The sequence below is a fragment of the Gymnoscopelus microlampas genome, assembly GCF_963454915.1.
Source record: "Gymnoscopelus microlampas genome assembly, chromosome: 1".
NCBI classification, from domain to species: Eukaryota; Metazoa; Chordata; class Actinopteri; order Myctophiformes; family Myctophidae; genus Gymnoscopelus; species Gymnoscopelus microlampas.
The window spans coordinates 10,211,949-10,236,632 of record NC_139962.1 but is presented as its reverse complement, the minus strand read 5'-3'; the positions used below and the strand labels follow the sequence as shown (position 1 = coordinate 10,236,632).

The following is a 24,684-nucleotide window of genomic DNA, read 5'->3' as shown; positions in this document are numbered from 1 at the left end:
CCATAATAATAATATCTGAAATATATATAGCGCTTTTCTATGTACCCAAAGACGCTTTACATGGGGGGAGGAGAAAACAACAAAAGAAAATCAACTTTATTAGAAAAAAACTCTAAGAAAAGGCTGAGACTATGGAATCAAATCAATAAAAACAGTGGAATGGTGAGACAGGGGGAGTGCAGGAATCTGGGGAAAGCCATATTGAAGAGGTGGGTTTTTAGAGCGGTTTAGAAGGTTTGGATATACATCCATCAGGGTAAACATATAATGGAACATACTGTACACATAGGCCCATAGATGTGGCATTTAGTTACACAATCAAGCAGAGGTGGAAGAAGTACTCAGATACGTAAGTAAATGTATCAATACCACAATGTAGAAATACTGTTACAAATACAAATACTGTAAAAGCCCTATATTCAAAAAAATGTAACAGTACAAAAGTCTAAAAATACTAATAATAATTTTGCATCTCAAGTCAACATGTTTTTTAAATAGCGGACTATAAGCTCTCAAAACCTTTGCATCACAATGCGTTGTGTCGTTGTGTGGCTATTTTTGAACATCCGAAGTATAACATTCTCCCTTATTTGGAGGGGGAAGGTCTATCTTCTTTTTTTTTAATGTCTTGGGGAGGGCCAAGGAAAGGGTATTTCTGTCAAAGGGAGGGTCATGACTTAGTTTCAACAACCCTTCAATTTAAATAAGGAACCGTCCCTTACTGTAAACTCTGGTCATTCAACTCATCCAGAACATTATATACGTTATACACAAGTATAAGTGTGTTTCATACACACGTGCCTCTTGACAGAGTGTGTGGACATGTCACTGAGCTGATCCTCTTCTGTAGTAGGCTAGTTACTGTATGATTGAAACACTTTAATTAAAGCACAAGCCTCCTCAAATGACCACTGATCATTTTGCAGCCAATGCTGTAAAAACAACAGACAAAAAGGGGCCTCAAAACAAATCAATACCTCCTCCTATCATTCTGAACAACCAGGCAGTAGAGAGGGTGACCTGAAATGGTAAGTTCAGTTTATGCTGAAGAAGGCTCGGCCAACGGGTTCATTATTTAAAGTGTGGCCAAACGACAAGCCTCCTCCTCAGACATGTTGGTGACCCAGATATACCTGACCTTTATCAGACCAGTCCTAGAATATGCTTCACCTATTTGGGAAGGACTCCTAAAACACTTGATCCCCAATCTGCGAAGTCAGCAGAGACAGTGTGGCAACATCATTGGGATACCAACAGATTCCTTCCCTTGTCTGGAGGCGAGGGGAGAGGAGGCCACTCTAATAGAATTTAGTTGACTACTGAGACATGACCAAGTCCTATGATCCAGAGGCTGTCTACAAACACAAATCCAGTGGTGGAAAGTAGCTAAGTACATGTGTTTAGGTATCGTAGTGGAGTACAATTTTGAGGTCTTTTTTTTTTACTTTACTGGATTATTTTAAATGTTCAGTACTTTTACTTCTACTCCAATTTTGAACACTTGAAATGGGACATTCTGCACAATGAGTAGCCTACTTTTACTTTTGGCACATTTTGATGCCAATACTTTTGTCCTTTTGCTCAAGTAAATTTTGAATACGAGACTTTTACTTCTAACAGAGTATTTCTGCATTGCAGTAGCCTATTGATACTTTTACATCAATAAATTAAAAAAATTTGAGTACTTTTTCCACCACTGCCCAAAACGCTACAATCTAAGACATGGAGGGAAGGACACTCGTACAGCCTGTGAGTCGCACAAAAACCTACCAGATGTCCTTCCTCCCAAGAGCATACAAGCTTTACCAGAAGTAATGTTTTTACTGTTTGATGTTTTGATGTCATCTTAGAGCGGTCCTCTTTAATCTGTAAGAAACATCATAATTCATACTATTATGCAATGATATTTTCTAAAACTTTTGAAACTTGAAATAATGCTATGTTATGTCATGCTTATTTATTTGACATGGACATCACAATCACATTGGACAAACCAGGTGCTTTGTTTAAACATTTCAACACCTGTCCGCATGTGAAAATATGATGAGTCTTTATCACACACATATACCAACAGTTGTGGACCATCCACAACTAAGACGTTCCTCCAAAATAAAATAAAGAAGAAAAAGATATGTCACTTCACTGAGTAGAGCAAAGATCATGTATGTTCCAAGTACAATTATTTTAATGTTGCTTCAATCCGTAATGTTGCTACTGCTGCCTTCTAAGAGCATGTAACAATAACATACCTTATTACTGCTGCATTCTAAGAGCATGTAACAATAACATACCTTATTACTGCTGCATTCTAAGAGCATGTAACAATAACATACCTTATTACTGCTGCATTCTAAGAGCATGTAACAATAACATACCTTATTACTGCTGCATTCTAAGAGCATGTAACAATAACATACCTTATTACTGCTGAATTCTAGAGCATGTAACAATAACATACCTTATTACTGCTGCATTCTAAGAGCATGTAACAATAAAACTCATTATTACTGCTGCATTCTAAGGGCATGTAACAATAACATAACTTATTACAGCTGCATTCTAAGATCCTGTAACAATAAAACTCATTATTACTGCTGTATTCTAAGGGCATGTACTGTAACAATAACACACTTTGTTGAACCTTAGCACAAATTGGCCTCCTGGTGGCGCTATAACAGGCCCATGTGAAAAATGTGGGCCATAGGTTCTGCTTTGGCATCCAGGGTGTGTGTGTGCACAGTTTCGATGAGATCAAGCCAACGGTGCCAGAGATTAGCTGTACACAGACAGAATGACACACGGACGGACGGACAGACGGAAAAACATACTCTCGCCATGCCGAAAGACAATTACAGGGTCTTTGTGGGAAATGATTAAGCAATATTGTCACATCATCAGGTTTCTAAAACAAGTACCACTGAGGTACTTCTACTTCACTTGAGTATTTCAATTGTTTTTCCATTTGACCAACTGCCAATAAAGAAGAAGAAGGGGAGGGACTGTCCCTTTGACTGTCTTTAATAACAATCCCATTGATATTTGCTTAACCCTGTCCCTGAGCCACCCCAAATTAGCAAAGTGTGTTGGAATGGAAGACTTGGGAGAGGGTTGGATCATTTAAATACGTGGGAGTTATATATATATCATATCACATCATATTTGCTTCTATTGACATGGGTAGAACGTATTAAGAGAATAGAAGACAAATGTAAAAAAGTGATAAATGTGATGAGTTGTTTGGCAGGTAAGGAATGGGGGGCAAGTTGCTCTGCACTGGTCAGCATTACTTGGTCAGGATTAGATTACGGAAGTGTGGCATATGGGTCAGCAACAAAGACACTTAGAAAATGTAACGCCATTTAAACATTATTTATAGCACCCTTTACAAGTGCTTCAAAGGGTGCCATAAATCTTTTGTCTTTAAACAGAGCCCATCGGTGCATGTGCAAGCATTTCATTTTCTTAGTTTACTGTTATTTTTCATATCAGCACCTGCCCGGACCCCCCAAAATAATCATTTGAACGGGGGACCCCCCACCCTGACAAGAACTTGGAATTGTAGGTTGATGCAATACATTTAGTTTGACTCACAGATAAATAATGTGAAAATAGCAGATCTAGGAACTCACAACGCCTCCAGGCTTTGTGAGCTTGTAGATCGGCTATCTTCACAATTTCTCCCTCTTTCTTACATCCGTCCGTCCGTCCGTGTGTGTGTGTGTGTGTCCGTGTGTGTCCATGTGTGTGTGTGTGTGTGTGTGTGTGTCCGTGTGTGTGTGTGTGTGTGTGTGTGTGTGTGTGTGTGTGTGTGTGTGTGTGTGTGTGTGTGTGTGTGTGTGTGTGTGTGTGTGTGTGTGTGTGTGTGTGTGTGTGTGTCCGTGTGTGTCATTCTGTCTGTGGACAGCTAATCTCCAGCACCGTTGGCTTGATCGCAGCGAAACTGTGCACACACACTCCCTGGATGCCAGAGTAGAACCTCTGCCCCACATATTTCACATAGGCCTGTTATAGCACCACCAGGAGGCCGGTTTTGACAGTACTGTTTTTGTCCAAACATCACACAAATCGGTACACAGTATCTCTATAGTCATAAAACAAAACCGGTCTTTCAGATTTTTCATATTACATCCTGTTTGGCAAAAATGTTCAAATCTGCCTCATGGTGACGATTTGTGTTTTTACCTATAACTGCACTGATCTGTGTACAACTTGGTATGCGCACTCCCTCGAGGCCAAGGAAAAACCTTTGCCCTGCATTTTTCACATCTGCCTTTTATAGCGCCACCAGGAGGCCGACTTATGTAAAAGAAATGTTTTGATATTACTCCTTCAGATTTTATCGAAATGTACACATGATCTCTATAGTCATGTGATCAAGACGGATCTGTTTGATTTGTCCTATTCCATCTTGATTGGCTAAGATTGACATCTAAAGTTTGCAGGAGTGGCTCGTTTTGAACACAATGCCGCAAATCATGAATGTAATAGGGTTGGTAGTGGGCAGAGGACAGAGGAAATGGCGATGACAGGCTATAAAGGCTGGGACACTCACTGTGGGGCCTCAATAAAATACCAAGGATGGTTGATACAGAAACATGATACAAGATTATGTGAGTGTGAGTGTCAGGAAGAGGAGTCGGTCGAACATAATTGATGAGGTGTAGAAGATATAGATAGAGACAGAGAGGCCGATTATACCTGTCAGTCACCTTATGTGGACTATGCGGTCGACACGCGCTGACATTTTGCACCTTAACTCATTCACTGCCAGAATAAATACATAAATAAATCATCCACTGCCAGCGATTTTCTTTTCAACTAGTCACAGAATATGTATCTCCAGTATGATCGATCCCCTGATCGTTGCTAATCACAGGGGTTTCACTGTGCTTCCGTGAAAGAAAAAGAAAATAATCGCGACTCCCCTGTTCACTTGTAATAGGCTGTTGAAACTAGCATGTCTCATCAAAAACACAGGAGGCGAGATACAGGCGATTTCCCAAATACGTTAATGGAGCAGTAAATCTTGGGATCACGTGATCTCCTGGTTCTGTGTGCATCTGGGGATGAAATGGTCACTCATGTGTTGTTAACGAAGAGCTCCATCTAGTGGAAACACCAAAATACACAAAAAGTCATCAAAGTAGTCCTTGGCAGTAATCCCATGTACAACGCGCTTTTTAGTTTTTTCTCGCACTGTAACTGACGTCCATAGCATATCATGTACAGTATCAGTGTTGATTTCGTTGACTAAAACTATAACGAAAAATGTTCGTCGACTACCTTTTTTCACTGACAAAAACGAAATAAAAACTAAGCTATGATGACTAAAACTAAGCTTAGATATATATTATGTTAAAAATTTCGTCAACAAATAAAAACTAGACTAAAATGTAAGTGAGGGACTAGTGGAGAAGAGATCCAGTAGAACTAAAATACAAGTCATTTTATGTTTGGTTGCGCTCGGGTGTCGCGCTCTGAATAGCAGATCTACAAGTTGTGGGCTTGTAGATCGGCTTTTTTTTTCTCCAGCTTGCAACCAAGTGTAAAATCAGCCATTACGACGCCATCAAGGCCCGGCAAAATACATTTTCGTCGACTAAATCAACTGTAGATTTAGTCGACTAAAATCTTATGATATTTAGTCAACTAAAACTAGACAAAAACTAAAACATTTCAGATGACTAAAATATGACTAAAACCAAATGTAATTTTATTCAAAAGACTATGACTAAAACTAAATCAAAAGTTGCTGTCAAAATCAACACTGTACAGTATGGCTAAAAAAAAATATAAAGTCAACATGAATGGTTAATGTTAACCCTTAAAACAAATTGGTGTAAGGATTTAAAAGAAGAACACAAAAGAGCTGGAGAATGGAGGCCTCTTTGGAGCAGTATACATTTTTATTTTATTTTGCTTGTCTATCCACCTCCCTACAAACTTACAGCTGTTTGATTTGATCATCTCAGTGAGATAATTTATAGTGGAAAGTTTTTTTTCCCCATGGTGTGGACTCCTGTGTGGACTACGGACACGAAGGTGTGCCTTCAGATTACTTGGAACATTGAAGGGTGTTAGATGGGTTGTATGTTTGAGGCCAGGAATTGATTGATTGATGTACTTTATTTAGTAAGACATGAGAACAACAGTACATGGAAGTACAAATTCACAATACGAGGTCTACTAAACTGGAAGACTCATAAAAGCACTAAGCTTGTTTCAAATGAGTTCCCCACGCACACAAATCATGATGACATAAGAGACAGACAGATATACACAACTACTATAGAATGTCATACAATCCGTTTACAGGTTACTGGTATGAAGAGTGAGAAATATGTACAAAAGCAGAAGGAGAGAGGGGGGGGGGGTAGGGGGTAGGGGGGTAGGTTAGGTTAGGACTTAGACAGGGGCCATTTTCCAATTGCAGCCTCCTGAAGGTGTATCTTTAGGGCAGTTTTGAAAGAGAGTAGGGTTTTACACTCCTTTACTCCTTTTGGTAGGGCGTTCCACATTTTTGATGAATAGCATGAGAACGAGTTACTTCCCTTTGTTGAGCCAAAAAAGGGTTGGGCAAGGTTTGTGGAGCTGCCTCTGATATTGTGATCATGGACATCATTAACATTTTGGAAGTATTTTGACAAATACAGGGGGATCCCAATGTTGTGGTATATCTTGAAGACCAGGCCCATAGCAAGTTGCTGTACTCTGTCCTCAACCCTAAGCCATCCAATCCTATCAAAATGATCAGGGGTTAGATGGGTTTTGTAATTGAGGCCAAGAAGTAGCCTTACAAGTTTGTTTTGGGATGTTTGGAGCCTTGTTTTTAAGGCCTTGGAGGTGTTGTGATACCACGAAGTGCATGCATAATCGTAATGACCTTGTATGAGGGCCACTGCAAGAGTCTTCAGAGTATTCTTACTGACTAGACGATCAATCCTCCACAAATAGCGTGTTTTTTTGTGGACCGTTTTGATAGTTTTTTCTGCATTTTTGTCACCAGAGAGGTCAGCCTCCAAGATAGAGCCCAGGTAGGTAATTTCGTTTTTTCTTTTGATGATATCATCACCCGCTTTGATCGTGAAACTCTCTGCCTTTCTAAGGTTAGGAGTGGACCCAAAGAGGATGCATTCCGTTTTACCCAACTATTCCACAATCTCTGAATGCTATATAGAGTCTGGAACTACACCTCCCGAAATCCGAGAGAGGAAGCTGGCATCTGTTCGTAATATCCGTTCACAAAAATATATTTAAAAACATCTTTACATTTATTTTTTGTACTTCCATTCCTCCTAAGCAGCAAGCTACAGTAGTAGCCAGCTGAGAACCTCACGATTTTCAAAGCAGTACTGATTTGTCCCCTGGGTACCTGTGCCGGCCACTCCCCCAGATTCTCAGACACGCCCCCTAAATGTATTGTATCTTATTTCAGTGTGTAGTGTGGCCATTCTGCCACAGGGTGGCGCGTTCACAGTGAGCAACATAGCTATAGACTGTTTCTGCTGCTTTTGTTTTTGCTTTTGCAAAGTAGAAATACTCTGTTACAAGTAAAAGTCAGGAAATAAAACTATACTTGAGTTAAAGTACAAAAGTATTGGTATTAAAATGTACTTAAAGTACCAAAAGTAGAAAGTACTCTACTAATTATGTGGAATGTCCCATTTCACAACTTTTCAAATGTATAAAATGTATAAAAATCTTTTGAAAATAGCAGATCTACAAGCTCACTATGTGTCACATTGCGACGCATTGTGAGCTTGTAGATCGGCTATTTTCAAATGGCCAAAATGTGTATAGGGCTGAAGTGGTTACTGTATGTTTTGTGATAATATTCAAAATCTACAAACTAACTAGTAACCAAACATTTATCAGATCCAAAACATGGAAAATAGAAGGGAAAAAAAGAGTCCTTAGGATGAATTCAAAAGCAATTGTTTCTTTAAACATAACTGTGTTTCATGGAACATGGTGGAAGAAGATAGATAAGTCAGTCAGAGATAAAATAATTGCAGCTCCCAAAGCTGCTACTTTCTGAGAGCAGTAACTAGTAACTATAGACCAATTATTTGTTTACTAACATTGAGACTGGATGCACAGGTGATTGTTTCACGCAATCAATTCTCAACCTGTTGTTTTGGGCTGCGCTGGTTTCAGCACACCCCAACCCCCTCTTGTGTGTTGGCTAGTGAGGTGCGTCCTAGCGAGGGGAGGCATGCGTTAATCCGACAGACCTTTTCTCCGACTATGTGGCATCCGCGTGCGGTTAGGGTTAGGGTGCGGGTTTGGTTCGGGTTTAGTATTGGAAACGTCGGAGCGCTGCGCTGTCGGAGGAATGCGCTGTCGGACTAACGTACTGCACCCCCTAGCGAGACCTGATAGAATGGGTTTCATTGCACGCATACTGGTTGCACGCATACTGGTTCTTATCAGTGTGACGTCATCTGTTAAGGGGTCTATACTAGTCAACTGAAAGTAACATTTCAATAAAATGCATTATAAACTACTGGGGCACAATTATGTTATTTTAGAATGTGAAACGGAGTTAAATCAACACAGGAGATTATAATGTACTAACTAACTTAGGACCCCAATTTAAACAAGCCATATGGCTTTCTTGGATTTTTTAAATCATATTTAGTCAACCTTGTATTTGAACTGTACTTTCATGTGCTTTTTGTCTGCAAACTACTAAATAAAGTATTCAATCAAAAAACTTTTCGAGGTTGGAAAACAAAGTCATACACACATGCACTGCATCAGCAATGGTTTCAGACAATGACATGCAATGACACGCACACATTTTTATTTTGACTACATGTTTTGAATTGCAGTTAGTTTTCATTAGATTTTTAAGTGGATTTGTCAATTTAATTTAGTTTTTAGTTTGTGAAAAGAAGTAGAGTTTTTTTTTGTTTCAGTGTTAATCTTAGTTTTATTATTGTAAGGGTAGTCAGGGGCTGTATTCAACAAGCTCAGAATAGTGGAAATGGAAGATCTACAAGTTCTCTACAAGCTTCTCTGTCAATGTCACCAGTTGAACCTTGTAAGAGTCCCATTCCTTCATTAGAACTTTCATAACTTTTGATGAATGATTAAGCAAAGCTGATTCAGAATGATTAAGCAAAACATATTCAGTATCAGTTTTCGTTTATGTCTCCACGCAGCCGATGACAGCAGTAGCAATGTTACAACTGCTGCATGTTGTGAGCTTGTAGATCTGCCATCTTCACTATTCTAGTTGAATATTGCCCCTGACTACCCTTACAATAATAAAACTAAAATGAAGATTGAAACTAATAAAAAATCAACTAAAACTAAGCCTTTTCACAAAGTAAAAACTAAACTAGCAAATCCACTTAAAAATCAAATGGAAACGAACTGCAATTGAATGTAGTCAAAACAAAAATACAAGTGTGTGTGTGTGTGTGTGTGTGTGTGTGTGTGTGTGTGTGTGTGTGTGTGGGGGGGGGTGTGGGTGTGGGTGTGTGGGGGTGGGGCGGGGGATCACAAGACCTGGGCTCCTGAGTCCATTGTGAGGGCCTAAGTTGGCCAAGTGATGGCCAAGGAGCTAAACCAGTTAATTTGCATGTCATTGTCTGAAACCTTTATTTAGAAGTTGCAGGCGATAAAGAGAGAGAGAGAGAGAGAGAGAGAGAGAGAGAGAGAGAGAGAGAGAGAGAGAGAGAGAGAGAGAGAGAGAGAGAGAGTCAGATTGAATGGAGTTTCTAGGTGAAAGTGTTTTTTTGAGGTCCCCTAACCTTCCATCCGCCTCCATTATAAATCTCTGAACTTTTAAAGGAGTACAATTCTAAAACTATTAAACATTTCAAAGATTCCTTTTCAGGCAAACATGTCCACAGTAAGATGAACATGTTAAAGTATGAATGGGGTTACTAGCAGTAAGTATGTAGGATTAGTAGCCTGCACTCGTTTCCCTTTAAATGTCCATTGCCGCATTGACAATGCATTGGGTGCTTAAAGTTAAATATCTCCCAAACGACAAATGATTTCAAAGAAGACGAAAAAAAAAGTACGCACTTTGGCAGGCTACCAGTTCTACAGTGAAGAACACACAAGTGAACAGTCTATGGAAGAACCACTGTGGTGTAGTGGTTTAGCTAAAGGGTTTGCAACTAGAAGGTTCTCAGTTCAAATCCAGCCAGAATGTTTTTCCAACTTTTTCTTGCCGCTTTCACCTTTATCTAATCTTTCAGTGAAGACCTTAGAAGTGAACAGAGCAAGTAAGAACCAATGTGGTGCAGTGGATTAGATACAGGACTTGTAACCAGAAGTCTCCCGGTTGAAATCCAACTAGGGCATTCTTCCAACTTTTACCTGCCAAAGTTTATACCACTTTCCCTTATAATGTGTATTAAAATGTCTTCTGTTAGAAGAGAGAGAGAGAGAGAGAGAGAGAGAGAGAGAGAGAGAGAGAGAGAGAGAGAGAGAGAGAGAGAGAGAGAGAGACACTCAGAGTTTACTGTGTGTGTGTGTGTGTGTGTGTGTGTGTGTGTGTGTGTGTGTGTGTGTGTGTGTGTGTGTGTGTGTGTGTGTGTGTGTGTGTGTGTGTGTGTTGATTCCCCATAAGAGAAGATTTTTCACTGCCAGCTACCAGTGATTCTCAACAATTTTAATTTCAAGAGGACCCCCAGTTTACATGCATTAGGCGACACCCATTTAATGCCATTTCTATCCCTGGGACCCCAATTTATATTGTAAAATCAATGTTAATTTAACTCTCAGAGTTACAGACCCACAAGGGTCCATTTGGTTCCTAACTATCTTCCATTTAGCTGGGGACCCCTGGAACCCCCTCAGGTACCCCTGGGGGTCCCCGGACCCCACTTTGAGAACCAATGTTCTATTGTTCCATTAAATTGGATTCAGTTCTAAAAGGCTAAAAACTGTACACGTCTTTTCTTTTGCGGGGGGCGCGGGGAAAGTAATATAAAGTAATATATAATATATTACCCTTGATTCCAAGTAATAAGTAATATAATATTATTACTTTTCAAAGGAGTAATAAGTAATAAGTAACATATTACTCTCCTAAGTAATATAGCCCAACACTGATTACAGAACACACTAACCATTATTATTATTATTATTAAAAGAAAAGAAAAATATTGTGATACAAAATGCCTAAATAAAGCAATAGATATGAGTAATGAAATTGAAATGAAAAAGGTTGAGAATCACTGGGTTAAACTGTAGAATATAGTTAAAGGGATATTTGAATTCCCCACCAAGTAGACTAGTAGGTAAACAACCAATAGTTGCTCGGCCCTGCCACCTACTGTCCAGCTACTGTATTGCATAGTGGGGAAAAAATAATGCTAAACTCCACCCTCCAAGGCAAAACCACACCCACAGAGGGGTGTGGTTTCATATCAGCGCCTCCCGGGTACTGATTTCCTAGGTACCTAAGGTGAGGTTCTCAGCTGGCTACGACTGTATATACAGTATATGCTTAGATGATTTTGATTTGTATTAGGATACATTTGCATGACTGTAAAGACCAAACAGAAGTGTGGAGGAGGCTTCACATTTCATTCAAGCGTTATCATTTTCAGAGCACTGTATGACCAGAACTTCCGGAAGCATTTAAAAATTGTGGGAGGCAACAGTCTGGCTGCGCGAGACTACATGATAGTCAACACTGGATTACTAAAACGTAAATGATTTTTTTCCACCTTCCATATTTCATGTACAAAATGAGCTACTACTAAGTTTGACTTATCAGTTACCAACTACAGGATATTTACAGGTGGTTCTGGAAACCGAAGTTCTGAAAGTCTCAGCATGATTTTAGCAAAACACTAAAAAGTAATTTGAAATAATGTATTTAGTGACTTTACCCAAAAAAATGAATAATGGTGTTACAGCATCATGTAATTATGAAACAATATTAAAACAGGATACTTGACACTTAGCTCTGATTTGGGAGTAAATTAGTCATCATGCCACTCAGTGCATGACGTTATGAAATCGAGGCACTTCAGACAATGAAAGTTTGAAATGTCTAGTGAAAGATGGGTCGTAGCTGAATATCTATGAAAGAGACTTTTCTGGCGTGGCTCTGTACGTCTGGAAATAGGTCTGTGAGTTTGTGAATCTGTCAGCCTGTGTGTCCAGGGCAAATCTCACAAACTGCCAATGGTGTAAGCGTTACTAAGTACATTTACTCAAGCACTGTACTTAAGTACGATGTTGATTTATTTGTAGGCTACTTTACTGGAGTATTTCCAATTGTCTACACATTTACTTCTAATCCACTACATACATCTCAGAGGCAAATATTGTACTTTTACTCCACTACAATTATTTGAAAACTTGAGCTACTAGTTACTTTACAGGTATAAATGATTACATTTTACATGTAATGTACAGACATGCAAGGGACCCCCATAGAAGAAGGCTCTAGCAGTGATTCTCAACCATTTTAATTTCAAGGACCCCCAGTTTGACATGCATTATTAGGCTACGGACCCCCATTTAATGGCATTCATATCTCTGGGACCCCAATTTATATTGTAAAATCAATGTTAATTTAACTCTGAGAGTGTACAAATGGAACCAAATGGACCCCAGAGTTACAGACCCATAAGGGTCCATTTGGTTCCTAACTATCCATCATTTAGCTGGAGACCCCCTGGAACCCCTTCAAGGACCCCTGGGGGTCCCCGGACCCCACTTTGAGAACCAATGTTGTAAACAGTACGAAATAATGTAAGCTTTCAAATGATGTGTTCCGCACTGAAATCTGAAAATAGCTGAAGAAGATATACGTGTTTGAAAGATGTTAACCACACCACCGCTCTATACTTACTGAACTAACCCTCTATATACTTAAGGAATACTTAGTTTTCCACCAAATCTCTTCTGACATGTTGTGGGCTTGTAGGTCGGCTATTTTAGGCAACTGCTCGCCCCCACAATATAGGGATGATATTATAACTGTCATGATATTTTTTGCCATTGTTATTGTAGAGTGAAAATAAGACATTGTGGCAGCCCAACAGAACAGAAGATATTAAATTAAAGCAAGGGCACATGAAACTTACTGAGGTGTGGGTGGTCTTCAGGTTCCTCCTGTTTAATAGAAACATCTTCAGGTTCCTCCTGTTTAATAGAAACGTCTTCAGGTTCCTACTGTTTAATAGAAACGTCTTCAGGTTCCTCCTGTTTAATAGAAATGTCCCTGGCTGGGTCTGGAGAGTTCATCTTCACCTGCAGTCTGGACTCCACAGACTGGTCTGAAATGAAGTGAATAAGGACTTTAATAACTGTAGAGTGTAGTAGTAGTGTCAAGAATAACAATACATGTATTGTAGTAGGTAAAGACAAAATGGCCTTAGCCCAACTCTCTCCAACATGTGAATCTTGAGATTATGGGATTTATGTATTATGGAAGAAATCATGCTTAGCATAAGTTTACACAAGGAACAATGGTCTAAAGTAAGGTGAAAGTAACCAATCTGTTTTTAATGCTCTGCCTCAGTTCAAGCAGCAGGGAACGTACAGTGCAACATTGCAGTGAGCGTAAACTGTAACTGTAGGGATGGGATATCATATTTGATCACATAGCCAGCCTTTATTTGACCTCGGTGAGGAGAGTGATCTAAGTAGGGCTGCTCAAGTAATTACTATTTACATTCAGGATTCCAACAATTAAAAAAATAATTTAAAAAAATAATATATATGTGTATATATATATATACACACACATATATATTATTTTTTTTTAATTACTTTTATATATATCCATTTTGAAGCATTCCATTTCACAATGATGCTCTTTGTTTTGTCTTTTGTTATAAACACCCTCTCATTTACATCTGAGCACTTTTGCCGCTCCCTTAAAGCTCGGTGAGACTGCGAGATGTTTAGTTCAGATCTAGACAAGACGATGGAAAGAGAGCTTCTTTGGTCAACAAGAAAAGTACAACCAATGAATCTATTTGGAAACGTGACTCAGGTTTTCCCAGGTGCAATGATAGATTTGTTATCAGCGAGCCAGGTGCAGATAGGCTCTATTCACAGCAGCCATATTGTGAAGACATTCACAGGTGTTGCCAATGATACTAATGAAGGCTCTGTTCCATTCTGGTCAAACAGAGTCAGGGTGCTGATATTGTGCACTGTTGGCTCACTGGAAACATTCTGCTAGCCTAGACCAGTGTGTCTAAAGTTGGGGTCCAGGGACCCGATCATGGGCTTTCAAATGGCTCCTTACGGGTGTGTAACTCTGAGAGTGTACAAATGGAACCAAATGGACCGGGTTATGGGGGTCTTGGAACTTGGAAAAAGTTACTCCACTGCGCCCTCTGCTGTGATCTTGTCAATAGAAAAAGTCCATTGACCGGCTCGGTAGAGGGCGCAGTGGAGTAACTAAAACATTTTTGCCATCCGCAGGATTATTTTACATTGTGGTCAAAAGGTGTATTTTAGAAGTGAGGTGGGGGGCTCCAAGTGTTCCCACTAAGGAAAGTAGGCTTTCAACATCTTAAAACCGTCTTTGTTTTGGTGACATTACATTACATTATTACAGTCATTTAGCAGACGCTTTTATCCAAAGCGACTTACAATAAGTGCATTCAACATAGGTAGGGAACGAAACTACTAAACTGGTGAGTAGCGAAAACGTATTTACGGGGCCAGGCTTCCAGCATGGACCCGTTTTGTTATTGGCATTATTCCGTTTCTTCTTCTGCCACTTTTGGCAGTTCTGGCTGAACTGTGCAGTCGCTTTTTATGAAACTCGGCCATATGATAGATGGTCATGAAAAACGATCAAGAAATAATTCTCACAATCTTTCGTCAAAAGGTGGCGCTATAGCACTCAATTGAAAAATACCAACTTTGAACAGGTACAACTCATGCCCTGTTTCACCTACAGCCATGAAACTTCGATGCACACATGCGTCTCCTCATGCTGAACAACTTTCACACTCTGACTTTTGACCTCTGACCTTTAGATCTCCCACCATTTGGAATTATATGAAAAACAGTTAAAACCTATCTCCTCCTGGGATTTTTGAGTAATCTGCACGAAACTTTTTACACATGAACTTTGGACCTATGCCAAAAAACGTTTGCAAAATATTTTCCATAAGTGAAAAAATGAAGCTTTAATGAGCCAATGAATATTGCACTTTTATGACAATTATTCATCTGCCCCTAACACATACATGCAGACTTACCATTCTTTGAAACTTTGCAGAAATGTAAAGGGCCATTCCAAATATCACTGAAACCAATCTTACTCCAATTGGTCAAACGGGGGCGCTATAGCATTTTTTTGAAAATTGAAACTTTAAACAGGTAAAAGTCATGCCTCGTTTGGCCGACAGCCATTAGACCTGCTTACACATGTGCCTTGACTAATGAGGAACACATCTATCACGTTGACCAGTAAGCACCGCCCCTAGATTGTCCGCAATCTTGAGCAGTTTGAAAAACACTTAAACCCAGGATTTTTCAGCTATTTGCGTGAAACTGTATCATCTGTGTGATCTCCTTTCACAGGTTCTTGTCTGTTGGTGGCTTCTCGCTTAAATGTGTGCCCCACAACCTGAAAGTCACCAGTTCAAGCCTCACTTGGTGCAGACTTCATCTAAGTTGCATTTCACACAACATGACTATCAATGAATACATCTGCAATTGTTAAAGATAACATGAAATACTTAATTGAGTGTTTTTTACATACAGCTGATCTACAATCTCACAACTTTTCAGATAGCAATGAGAGTATGTTTTTTCAATGTATAACATACTTCATTGTGAAAATAGCCGATGTACAATCTGACAACTTTTAATGGTTTGTGAGCTTGTAGATCGGCTACTTTCACTAGTTTTGGTTCTGAGGAGATGTACAATTTCTTCATTGGTAAATGGTTTGTGAACGAGTGATCTTTGTGTTAGTGAAACAGGGGCTTGGGTCATGACAGAAGGCAAGAGTTTGTGATCCTCAACAGACAATATCAGCCTGGACAAAGCTATAGCACTATAGGTTGTGTTGCAGCTACCTAAGAGTGCCTCACGATCGCAAGGTTGCCGGTTCAAGCCTCACTTGATGCAGACTCATTTAAGTTGAATTGCAAAAAACATGACTCAGTCTATTCCGTTTCCATGGCTCTCTCTCTCTCTCTTCAATCTATTCCGTTTCTATCTTCAATCTATTCCGTCTCCATGTCTCTCTCTCTGTCTCTTCAATCTATTCCGTTTCTATCTTCAATCTATTCCGTTTCCATGTCTCTCTCCGTCTCTTCAATCTATTCCGTCTCTCTCTCTCTCTCTCTCTCTCTCTCTCTCTCTCTCTTGATAATTTTACATTTACAACTGCTACATCTACATAAACGTTCATATTTCAAATATAAAGTGCTGACCCACCGGCCACGGATGTTACAAGTTAAAGCGCATGGGTCTAAGTACCCGTATCTTCCGTAATGTTCAATAATAAGCTCTTTAATCCGATCACCAGCCACTTTTAAAACATATATAATGTATCAAGGTGCAATACACCTCCCAACCGATAGGGGCGCGTTGTTGAAAGCATATGGAGAAAATTCGAAGAAAATGGCTGGCGATCCGATTAAAAAGCTTTTTATTGAACAATACTGTCACACTTTGTCCCAGTGTGGGTAGAATATGGCGGAAACAGTGGAAGCAACGCAGTCCTTAGATGCAAACAAGTGGTTTTTTATTCACCTTTTTTTAGAAAAAGAAGTCCCAGGGAATACAAACAAACAGAAACACAATACTGGCCAGATTGGCTATAGGTCTGCTCCCTACTGCAGCCCTTCACTGACTGTCGTAGGCACCCTTCTTTAAAGGCTAAGCCCCTCCCACTGGACCATACCAATCCTAAATTGATTCATTCAATTTACACAAAACCAGTTATTTTCTACATGTCCAAAGACATTATACTTCACAATTTAACACGTTTAAAGTGTCCTCACATTAGCACATTTCCCACAATACTAATAATCCATAATACCAATTAGAATACCACATTTTACTCAAACCCACAGTTGGTATGGTACAGCAGGTATGGACTGAGCATGCTCACTACAAACAGACAGGCACTATAAAAGGCTGCCTGCAGCTACACTCGGGTCCTTCGTCACTGCCCAGAACCAGGAAGCACTGTGGTAAGAGAAAGAAAAGAACAGTCAAACATTTGCCAAAAGAACATTCCCTGCAACTTAAAAAATAAAGAACAATTTTACCCTTTAACCCTGTGTTGTGTGAAATCATTTAAGTCAAGTGGAAACAATACAATAATACAGGAAACATACTAAAAGCTGTTAAATGGAGTTTAGTGTGTGCACCCACCAAACTATCCTGTATGCTACCTGGCTGTTGTGTAAATGGTGTATTGTGTAGTGTTGATGTGATTATGCAGTGTCAGTGGCAGGGTGAACTGCCACAAATACGGAAGATACGGGTCCTTAGACCCATGCGCTTTAACTTGTAACATCCGTGGCCGAGGGGTCAGCACTTTATATTTGAAATATGAACGTTAGTGTAGATGTGCTGATTGTAAATGTACATCTTTCAAAAAACAGGAACAAGTAGCGCCATGACTGTCAGTTATGTTTCAAGGCTAGATCGAAAGTAACATAGCGCCATCAACATGATAAATAAATAAATAAATGTATACAGTACATTCCAATAAGCATATTGTAAACCGAATATCTGTATTTTAATGTGTTTTCGCAAAATAGTAATTACATCAATAAGGGGGGGGGGGGACGACACACACGAAGATGGGACCACGACCACCGCCAAAAAAGAAGCAGTTATTTTAAAGCGATCTGTTTAAGAGTTTCGCTGCAGCCCCGGCTTGTAAGCGTCCTCTCACGGGTGCAATACGTTAGTCCGACAGCGCATTCCTCCGACAGCGCAGTGCTCCGACATTAAACAGTAAACCCGAACCAAACCCGCACCCTAACCGCACGTCTCACCCCATCTGATGCCTCTTGCGTAGACGCATCTTGCGTATATAAGCATATTGCGTGTGCAGGGCAAAATGTTTACATTTAATTCATTATAGACGCGCGCATGCCGTGCGTGTGGGAGGCAGGGAATAATCATAATATACCCTGCAAAAAATTCTAGAACACACCACTGGTTACATTACGTGTCCTCGAAATTAACACGTTTGAGAAGCCCATGTGCTACTGCAGTGCTTCACAACCTTTTCAGGCTGCGACCCCCCAAAATAATCATATTGGAACTGGGGACCCCCCAAAATAATCATATTGGAACCGGGGACCCCCCAAAATAATCATATTGGAACTGGGGACCCCCCAAAATAATCATATTGGAACTTATTGGAACTGGGGACCCCCCAACCTGACAAGCACTTGGAATTGTTGGAGTTGACGCATGATTCTTTTTTTACTCTGTCACGGTCCGATCCTCGGGCCGTGGACTGTGCCCTTATTATTTGGACCTTGAATGCCCTTACATGTTGGACTCCTAAGGGCCTGTCTTTACGCCTGTTTAGGCCGTTGTTCATTATGTTCTGCATTTGTCTTGTATTGTAACTGTTGTCTTTGCCTTGGTTTTCTGTACTCTTGTTTTGTAGTAGTGTTTCCTGTCTGCCTTGTTTACTGTTTCCTGTCTTCACCTCCCTGTAATTATTGTAAACCTAGTCACCTGTGCTCGTTGCCTGTTAGCCTATCCTGTGTTGATTGTCTGTTGTGTTCACCTGCGTCCACCTGCGTCCTGTTTATCCCCTGTCTATTTAAGTCCTGTGTTTTCTTCTGTTCACTGTTGCTTCGTTGTACATGGTCGTGGGAGTTCTTGTTTGTTCATGCCTCATTTTTGCCTTGTATTTAGTTCACTTAGCTTTCCCAGTTTAGTTCTTGCCCTACTCCCACCTTATTCTGACTGCCTACCTGTGTATTGACTTTGCTTTTACGTGGACTTTGATTACTGCCTACTCCTCTTGGTTGGTGTTAATAAACACTTTAATTCGAGCTACGCTGCCTCTGCCTCTCATCTTGCTCTTGGGTCCTATACCTCCCTGCCTCACACTGTGATGGACTCGGTTGCACATTTTGAAAATAGCAGATCTACACACGCTCAACGCCTTGCAATGTGAGCTTGTAGATTGCCTTTTTTTTCCCCTTTCTTATATTATTTGACAATTTTGCCAATGTTTAGCCACTTTATGTAGCCTATTAGTTTGTTGATTACTTTTGATACAGTGATGGTCTTTTGAGGTATCAAAAAGGTCTCAAAATCATTAAATTGTCACTTCACTGTCATCTGGGGACCCCCCCAAAAAAAAGACATCAATGAATGATTAAAAGGAAGAAACAGTGTTTTAGATCAAGGTACAAAAAGCTTTATTGTATAATAACAGGTTAATTTCATCAATAATAAAAGTAGCAAAACATTTAATAAGCTAAAAACAATCAGGTAATGCACTTAATGATAAAACCTATTTGCCTGTAGGGCCAGTGCTGGGGGTTTAAAGGGGAGGAGGAGCAGGCCGTCCGACCCAGAGGAAGGGCACCCCAATATAGCACAGCAAACAGAATTAAACACTATCACAATAAAAGCACAGCAAAAGGGGGGGGATTACCACAACCAAACTGGGCGGCCGCCACCTGCTCTCTCTCACACCGAGGAGTCCCCAGCCACAGGCCTGTAAGACAGGAAATAGGGTTTTAGGCAGTGCAGAGAAAATAGACTAATTTAACTTGGATTAGATAATATAGAATGCCGTCTGTTAGGCCTAGTCTCACCAAAATAAACCAAACAAAATAAATGACACTAACTGAGCAATAATAGCAAAATAACAGCACCAAATAAAAAAAATAAGCAATAGCACAAAATAAGCAAATAAACAAAATAAGCAATAACGCAAAATAAACAATAAACAAGAGCAATAATGCTAAATAACAAAATAAACAATGAGGCTGGCTGAGAGCCTGAGTGTGGACGGTTGCGTCGGAAAAGAGTACTTTTAACCCGTATAAGGGTGTAAGCTCGGTTGAGCCAGAGCCACGTCGTTCCACAGCCGTTTAGGAACGGGGGGAGGGAAACCTCAGAGAGTGGAGCGTCAGTGTGAAAGGATTCGTAATACGTGGTAACATGGGTAATTCAAAAGCAGCAAAGCAGCAGCAGGTATCACAGTGCCTGAAACGATAAAGGGCCCTGTCATTCTACCAATTTATAATACTAATGTTCATTAAGACAGGAGCAGAGAGACAGACAGTAACGTACCGCTATGCAGCAAAAGGCGGAAGCCACGATGGCCCGCTTGCAGCGGCGGACACCGGTAGGAATAACTGTAGTAATAATAAAGGCCATGATTATTATAGTGCCCGCCTGACATAGAATTATATATATATATATTACTTGATATACTGCGGAGAGGAATGACCACCAACGTACCCGTTGTGCAGTGTGAGGCAACACACGCTCGGCGCAAACGCCAACGGGAGGGGTAGACACAACAGGGCTACAGAGGACACAAACGGTCATGGTCAAGTTCAAGACCGTGCTCTACGCAGCATAAGACTATAACATAAACAGCAAGACGGAGAGACATACCTGCACTGATGCGCGATGCAAGTGCAGACCAGACGAGCCCAACAGGCCAGCCTGAATGAATAGTGGACCAGGTGTGGAGACAGACAGCTAACTGAGTGTGGGGGTGCGTTGCTTTAATACTGTTATCAATCAGCCCACTGATGAGTGGGCGGAGGATGGGGCCGTGGGCAGCGTGGGAACCCACGCCCATCCTGCTACACAAGCTCACCTGTGTTTTGCATAGACCAATTAATTGTTTACTAACATTGAGACTGGATGCGCAGGTGATTGTTTCACGCAATCAATTTCCAACCTGTTGTTTCGGGGTGCGCTAGTTTCAGCACACCCCAACCCCCTCTTGTGTGTTGGCACGTCCTGGCGAGACCTGATAGAATGGGTTTCATTTAGCGCATACTGGTTGCACGCATACTGGTTCTTATCAGTGTGACGTCGTCTGTTAAGGGGTCTATGGAGATATGTTTTCACAACATTTTTTTCTTTTGTGAAAATGTTCCCCTATGACATGCTCAACATAGGGACCGCGGGTAGAAAGTGGTTAGTGTGCCTCTATTGTGTCACTGATTAAAAATAAATAAAAAATCACATTAGTTTTGGTTGATAGTGTAAAAATGTACACAGATAATATATGCTGTAGACATTGCCTATTACTTACTAGATACTGTTCCTCAGTAAGGTTTGAGATAAATTGTGGATACCACTTAATACTATCCTCTGATAGTTATGGATACAGACACACTGTTTATTGTGTTTTCATCCTGACACATTTTGTATTGTAACCAAGAAAATGGACATGTAGTTGTACTTGAACTTCTGAATTAAATGAATGACATGCTACTTGTTCTTTGTTTTTTATTGACCAGATCCAAAACACGTTCATGTAGGATGGTAAAGTCACAGTTAAGTTACATTTACAATGTTATTTACAGCATTTGCAGTAGCCTACTGACTTGACTACTGAGTTGCATTAACTCTACTGTATTAAACCTTGAAGGGCTATGCATTGGCCTCTTCACAGGCATCTATCCACGCACTGAAAACATCCACCGGCTCTGACAGATAATGTATAGGCGTTTCGTGCTTCTCCATGCAAATACGGCATGTTATAGAGCCCACATTTTGAGTCCTTTCCATTTTGACATCACAGGAGTTGTAGTGGTTGCAGAACGGGCAGGTGAACATGGTGTCCAGACGCCGTTGTTTCTTGGGTGCTGGCTTCCTCGTGGCCTTTCTGCGTCCCATTGTTGACCTGTCAACGCCTCCCTGTTCGCTCTCCGCAAGGTCTGCTGTAACGTTCAGAGAAGCTGGGTTAGATGTAGTTCGTAGTTGGACTGACTTCTGAATCTATGACGTGCCCCTTCTATACATGTTGTGAGAGATGCCACATCTGTACAATTATCTAGCCAGTCGCACAAGCAATGCAACTGATTAGATCTCCCCTTGTAAAGGGTATTGGAGCAACCGAGTTAGCGGACACAACTCAGACCTGTGTCTTTGATGATTTTATTGTACTAACTTTACAATACAAACTTACTCTAACACTTATAGGCCAATAGGTTATAAACCTAGGAAAGGAAACACAAACAACAACACGACAACAAATTACTGACATGAAATATACACACAAAACTGTAAAACATATCAGAAATACATGCATTTATCGTCGTGTAAACACTCTCAATTCTTACCGTCAGTCTCTCGGAGCTCGCAATGGAAAATGACGAACGCAGCAATAACACCCTGGTAACTAACACTGATGCCTGCAAGACACTTTGTACTGCTTAGTGAGCATCCACTCTATTTATATGGGTTTGGGTTTGGTACCATCTACAAAGCTGGCAGGAGTCACCCAGGGAAGGGACTCTGGAGGTATGCTAATATGGTACAAATCAGAACTAGTCCACGCCATTAAGCTAGTCAAAACTGGAACATCTTCCATCTGGCTAGAAATAAACAAGGAACTTACCACAACCGAAAAAAATGTCTACCTGTGTGCCACCTACATCCCCCCAATTGAATCCCCTTACTATACAGAGGACTTTTTCCCCACACTAGAAGAGGATATCAGCCGTTTCCAGGCACACGGTCACATCGTAATTTGTGGAGACCTAAATGCCAGAACAGGACAAGGGCCTGACACCCTCAACACACAGGGAAACAAACACCTACCAGGAGGGGGAAACATCAGCTCCCCAACATGTCCCCCGAGATACAATCACGACAAAACAACAAACAAACATGGGTCACAACTGCTACAGCTCTGTCGCTCACTGGGTCTGTACATTGTTAACGGTAGACTCCGAGGGGACTCCTTCGGTAGATATACATACAGCTCATCCCTGGGAAACAGCTCGGTAGATTACTTTATCACGGACATAAACCTAGCATCGCTCAGAGCCTTCACAGTCAGCCCGCAAACACCCCTGTCAGACCACAACAGAATCACAGCCTATCTAAGCAGATCAACACACAGACACAAAGAACAAACGCCAAACAAACTACATACTATAAGAAAACGTTACAAATGGAATGAACATAGCGCAGAAGCTTTCCAAAATGCTATTAGGCAAAAACAAGTCCAATCACAACTGGATCATTTCCTAGAAAAAACCTTTGAAGAAAACAGTGAAAGTGTAAACAGGGCAGTAGAAGGCCTCAATCATATATTTGAACTAACAGCCTCACTAGCAAACTTAAAAGTATCAAACAGGAAAGCCAGAAAAAACGTTGAAAATGACAAATGGTACGATAATGACTGCAATAATCTCAGGAAAAAATTAAGGAAACTATCAAACCAAAAACACAGAGACCCAGACAACCACAACACACGTCAACACACGTCTCAATATGGGGAAACACTGAAACAATACAAAAACACAGTAAGAGAAAAAAGAGATCAACATGTTAGAAACCAACTGCAAGATATCGAAGATTCCATACAGACAAACAGCTTCTGGGAAAACTGGAACAGACTGAATAAACTAAAACAGGACGAACTACCCATCCAAAATGGAGATATATGGGTGAATCATTTTTCTAGCCTCTTTGGCCCAATCGAGAAAAACAAAGAGCAAAAACAAATAAAAGACAAACTACAAAACCTAGAGTCAGCCGTAAAAGACTACCAGAATCCACTAGATTCCCAAATCAACCTAAAATAATTACAAGACAAAATAAAAACACTTAAAACCAAGAAGGCCTGTGGGGCAGACGGTATTCTAAATGAAATGATAAAATTCACCGACCTCAAATTCCAAATGGCCATACTAAAACTCCTAAATATAGTGCTCAGCTCTGGGATCTTCCCCAGCACATGGAATCAAGGGCTGATAACGCCACTCCACAAAAGTGGAGACAAATATGACCCAAATAACTACCGTGGGATCTGTGTAAACAGCAACCTCGGAAAGATCCTCTGCATGATCCTCAACAACAGAATCCTAAACTTCCTCACAGAAAGCAATGTCCTGAGCAAATCACAAATTGGCTTTCTACCAAAATATCGCACAACAGACCACATTTACACTCTAAACACCCTAATTGACAACCAAATAAACAAAAACAAAAGCAAATTATTCTCCTGCCGACTTTGTCGACTTCAAAAAAGCATTCGATTCAATTTGGCATGAGGGTCTGATGTACAAACTATTGGAAAGTGGCATGGGGGGAAAACCTATGACATCATAAAATCAATGTACACAAACAACAAATGCGCAGTTAAAATAGGCGAAAAGCACACAGACTTTTTCCCCCAAAGCCGAGGAGTTAGACAGGGATGCAGCCTGAGTCCAACACTCTTCAACATATATATCAACGAGTTAGCAAAAACGTTAGAACAGTCTACAGCTCCAGGCATCCCCTTGGCAAACACAGAAATCAAATGCTTACAGCAACTTGATCTCCTACACAAATTCTCACAGACATGGGCCCTGACAGTGAACCTAACTAAGACTAAAATCATGATATTTCAAAAAAGATCCAGCCGCCAAAACCATCAATTTTTCCTAAATACGATCCCACTAGAACAAACAAAAAACTATACCTACCTTGGCCTAAACATCAGCAGCACAGGGAACTACAACCAAGCTGTAAAGGACCTGAGAGACAAGG

General features: G+C 40.5%; 1 protein-coding gene across 1 annotated transcript; it reads right to left on the bottom strand.

The window, feature by feature from the left end:
- Positions 1 to 21,570: 21,570 nt before the first annotated feature.
- LOC311042699 (transcription elongation factor 1 homolog) lies at positions 21,571 to 21,816 on the bottom strand (the record flags this gene model as incomplete). Its single annotated transcript, XM_084053611.1, has 1 exon — positions 21,571 to 21,816. One exon carries the CDS (start codon positions 21,814 to 21,816, stop codon positions 21,571 to 21,573), a length of 246 nt encoding a protein of 81 aa, XP_083909737.1.
- Between the last annotated feature and the right edge of the window lie 2,868 nt (positions 21,817 to 24,684).